Source organism: Dicentrarchus labrax, unplaced genomic scaffold (genome assembly GCF_905237075.1).
Source record: "Dicentrarchus labrax unplaced genomic scaffold, dlabrax2021, whole genome shotgun sequence".
Taxonomy (NCBI): Eukaryota; Metazoa; Chordata; class Actinopteri; family Moronidae; genus Dicentrarchus; species Dicentrarchus labrax.
The window spans coordinates 3,311,273-3,315,684 of NW_026136702.1; the positions used below are offsets into that span (position 1 = coordinate 3,311,273).

Sequence of the window (4,412 nt, forward strand, 5' to 3'; positions counted from 1 at the left end):
AAGGTGATGCTTTCAAGTGCTAATCGGAAACTTTTTTTCTCACCTTAGTAGAAATTCGGACTTAATATTTCTGGTTAAAATTAAATTCTACAAACTTAAAAGGTTATTTCAACAATGAATCAACTGTGTATGAATGCGTTTGTACTTTAGTGGAATAGACAAGATCACAACATAATAAGATGTGATAAATGATGTAGGGTTGTTGCAAAAAAAACTCCCACTTTTGTGTTTTTCACCAGTTGTTTCACAACCTTTGCGGTTTTCACGTCTTCATTTCCGTCGGCTGTTCACGCGCTCCCAGCTTTGAGGCTGGTGTTTCCGGTAGCACGTGAAGGCAGCAGTAGCGTTTGCTGAACTCGTGCTGAGCCCGAAGATCCTCACTGACTACAACAATGAGTGTGAGCGTGTCCGGCTAGTTTGAATTGAAGTTTACTTCAGTGAAACTGCCCCTAATTTCCACTACATGTGCTCATTGGGTGAGTGTCCACTTTCTGAACCGTGAACACAAACTTTTCTTATTTCCTAGTTTAGTTAAAGAACCCTGAACGACCCACTGCGAATCCAGCGAGTTTAAAAGTGTCAGTGTGCATCATCAGATACTGTCCCCCCCCCCCACCCCCACACACACACACACTTTCAGCACAAAGTATGAGTAGATTGATTGGCCTTTCACGTGTTTTTGTGCCTTTCAGAGGTTTCAGTGTGTTAAATGGAGCTAGAGGACCAATGGTGGAAAGGACAACTGGCTGCAGACATCTACCAGGCGCTACGGTACAAAGTGAGTGCGACATATGGTTTGTGACGCCTGCAAAAACAGACAGGAACATCCATGGAAGTATGTTAGTTATTAGTGTTTTTTAAACTGTGCCATGTTTCAGTTTTATGCAGAACATCTTGTATCTGTTTAATGCTATTATTTTTTTTATTCACATATGCCATCCCCTGTTTCCCTTTTTAATCAAAGTGCAGAATCCCTCAAATGTCTTGTTTTTGTCCACAATCCAAAGATATTCAAAGGACTAAAGAAACCAGAAAATATTCACATTTGAGAAACTAAAATCAGAGAATATGGACATTTTCTCTTTACATTTTTTTTATTGAAAACGATTAATCAAAAAGGTTGACGATTAATTGAATAGTTGACAACTAATCGACTAATTGCTGCAGCTCTACAATGGATATGTGTTTTTGCATGTGATACCAATTAAACCTATTAAAAATCTGATGATCTGTTGGTCATTTTTATTATCTATTAGATTTTTTTTAATGACTTGAGCCCATAATAGGTAATGAGCAAGTAAGATATTTTGCAGTTAGTCTTTGCTCTCTCTGGTGGAGACACTGTTTCCCAATTATGTCAAGCACATTTTGGTATTTCTGCACTGCAGTGTGTTATTTACCAGCCGATAGCAGCATATCTGTGATCATTTTATATCTTCCCAAACCAATTTACCAGTTTAATTAGTGTGTGAGTGTGTATTTTTGGACCTATGTTGTGCATACTTAGTATTATAACAGATTAAAACCAAACTTTAGTGACCATCAAGTCTGTGTGCTCTGAGATCTCAAACACAACTTGTCGTCTCACAGGAGCTCAAGTTGCCCTCCTACAAAGGCCAGTCCCCTCAGCTCAACTTGAGGCGATACTTTGCAGACCTCATAGCCATCGTCAGCAACCGCTTCAGGCTGTGTCCTGCAGCCAGACACCTGGCCGTCTACCTGCTGGACCTCTTCATGGACCGCTATGATGTCACGGTGCAGCAGCTTCACATGGTCTCTCTGTCGTGTCTCCTTTTGGCCAGTAAGTCTTGAACTGACCTCTCACTCCCAACACGTGACCAATTTGTGCCTCTGCACGGTGTGATGTTTTGCTTCTCATGGCAGGTAAATTTGAGGAAAGGGAGGACCGGGTGCCAAAGCTGGAGACACTGAACAGCCTGGGCTGCATGAGCTCCATGAACCTGGTCCTGACCAAACAGGGTTTACTTCACATGGAGCTGCTCCTGCTGGAGACCTTCCAGTGGAACCTGTACCTCCCTACAGCCGCTCATTTCATTGAATACTATCTGTCTATTGCCGTCAACGAGGGAGACCTCCATGATGGCTGGCCTATGACCTGCCTGGATAAGACCAAACTATACATGGCCAAGTATGCTGATTACTTCCTAGAGGTTTCCTTGCAAGGTAAGTTGCATTTCATAAGGTAGGCTATTTGGACCTTTTAGTCCAACAGATGGGCACCTTTTTGTCCTTTTTCTAGTAGTCTGATAGGTTGTTTTCACACGTGTATGCATAACAGTATTTTATAGTTTTTTCGCTGCATGTGATGCCGTTTTCTTTCCTCCCTCAGATCATGTGTTTTTGTGTTTTGCACCCTCACTGGTGGCTGCGGCGTGTGTGGCCACCTCCCGCCTCATCCTCCACCTGTCCCCAACATGGCCACCCCGACTGCAGCGGCTGACAGGCTACACATGGGAGAACCTGGTCCCGTGTGCCGAGAAACTACTCATGTGTGTATTTGTCTATAGCTCTGATGGCGCTGACTTGCGTACGTGCTCGTGACGGTTAATAAAAATGACTATAGTCGCCAAGGACCATTAAACATAAAGAAACTCATCGTGGTGACAGTGATTCAGATGGATACTTACAACTCACAGTGCACGCTGACACACATTACAAGCAGGCAGTATCTTATACATTTCATGCTAGACATTCAACTAGACACGCTAATCAACAACTCTTTGTATTTTTGTAGTGCACATGACAGTGACGTTAAAGAGGCCAACAAGCAGAAGTGCCAGCAGCCCGGTCAGCAGCAGCAGCAGCAGCAGCAGCAGCAGCAGCAGCAGGGCCAGTCGGTTTACCACGGTTCAGGCCAGACAGCCACTGTGGCCCAGTACCTGCACCGGCCCAGCATGCCATATCCCCAGCAGGCTCCGCAGCCCGGCCTCGCCTCTAACCACAGACCTGCCTCCTACCTCGGCCACTCCACAAACAGCCTGCAGGCTCCTAATGGCCCCCAGCACGGCAACACCCAGGCCATCACTACCTCACTGGATCCAAAGTCTAATATTCCCAACAGGGCTTACCAAGTCAGCATGCACTACACCTGTGCTGCTCCGTGCTTTGACAGATGATGGATTTTCAGGATTTTGTCTTTTTTTGGGCAGTAAGAGATAAGAGATGTGATCTGTTTCTCTTGGAACATAACAAAATACACTGAAAAAAAGAAAGCATGTTTTTAATTTGAAGAGACTTGATGAGATTAGTACAGCACTTTGAACCATAAGGTGTACGCAATGTGCAATATGCATACTCTGCTGTAATTTTCTGTGGAGAGCCTGCATTAGGTATTTTGTGTTTTGTTTGAGATATCAAGTATGAATGTTGCTGTGAGGTGGCTAGAAGCAGAGTTTGCACCTCTGTACCCACTAGTGTTACTGTATAGTTTAGCTGCAGACCAAAAGTCTTGTATTTATTTGAGCCAGATTACCTCAGAAGTATTGAACGTACAAATACCTCGTGCCTGTAGCCTTTATGACTGTTACGATGCTAAGTTAAGGGCGCTTACATAAAGGGACTTTGGTTGAGATAAGAGAGCACAGTTTGTGTTGGTGTTCTGTACCTCGAAAACTTTTTTTTGCTTTGTGATTCGTGTCATTTGTAAAACTAAAAGAATATACTCCTCTATAGATGTCAGTTTCTTTGCAGAGAAAATTGTTGCTCTTTGTACACAGAGGATTTCAGTCAGTGCTGTGCACTTCTACAATGATAGTTTTAAATAAAATACAAATCTGTGTTGAACTTAGATTTTTGTCCTGTTTTCTGTCTTTTTATCTTGCCTGAAAATGATTGTCCTAGGAGTTTAAAATGCTGTCATAAAGTTGCAAAACAGAAATACAAAGATGTGATTGAGTTCAACCTTAAGTCATCAATTATTTTTAGTGACTGTGGGAGAAAACTGGATGTGCAGCAGTAACAAACATAATCTTTTAGGTGTCTCATTTGTCCACTGCGTTGTGAAAGACCAACAATGACAGCATGTGGTTGGATTTTGGGTGAATTTGGCTTCTCATTTACAATCTGAGGGAAAAGTAACAAAATAAGCCAGTCTGAGTTTTATTGAAATATTACCAAGAACTCGGGAGAGGTTTTGACAGAAGACACAAGGCTTCCCCAGTGCACTGACAGTGAACCCAGGAGCGACATAGACGTTTGTCATATTTTGGATTTGACTGACATATTTGCTCTGAGCAGCACCTGTTCTTTCCTTCCCAGACAAAAATATATCCATCTTGTAAGACAACAAGCAACAAACTCCTCCTGCAATCTCTGGTGTAAACCCAGTTACCATACACTCAGGGGCCACTTTATTAGGTACACCTGTACAATCTAATACAATCCAATATCCA

General features: G+C 42.8%; 1 protein-coding gene across 1 annotated transcript; it reads left to right on the forward strand.

Annotated features, from left to right (window-relative positions):
* Positions 1-292: 292 nt before the first annotated feature.
* ccnj (cyclin J) lies at positions 293-3,808 on the forward strand. The gene is made up of 6 exons (XM_051378616.1): positions 293-476; positions 693-778; positions 1,591-1,801; positions 1,885-2,184; positions 2,351-2,510; positions 2,756-3,808. Exons 2-6 carry the CDS (start codon positions 710-712, stop codon positions 3,135-3,137), a joined length of 1,122 nt encoding a protein of 373 aa, XP_051234576.1. The 5' UTR covers positions 293-476; positions 693-709; the 3' UTR covers positions 3,138-3,808.
* The last annotated feature ends 604 nt before the right edge of the window (positions 3,809-4,412 follow it).

What these genes read in the sequence shown, in the direction of transcription:
- ccnj (XM_051378616.1), top strand. Translation starts at nt 710, where the DNA reads ATGGAGCTAGAGGACCAATGGTGGAAAGGACAACTGGCTGCAGACATC. An exon ending in GTCGTGTCTCCTTTTGGCCA is followed by an intron (nt 1,802 to 1,884) that starts GTAAGTCTTGAA and finishes TTCTCATGGCAG; the next exon opens with GTAAATTTGAGGAAAGGGAG. An exon ending in TGTGCCGAGAAACTACTCAT is followed by an intron (nt 2,511 to 2,755) that starts GTGTGTATTTGT and finishes GTATTTTTGTAG; the next exon opens with TGCACATGACAGTGACGTTA.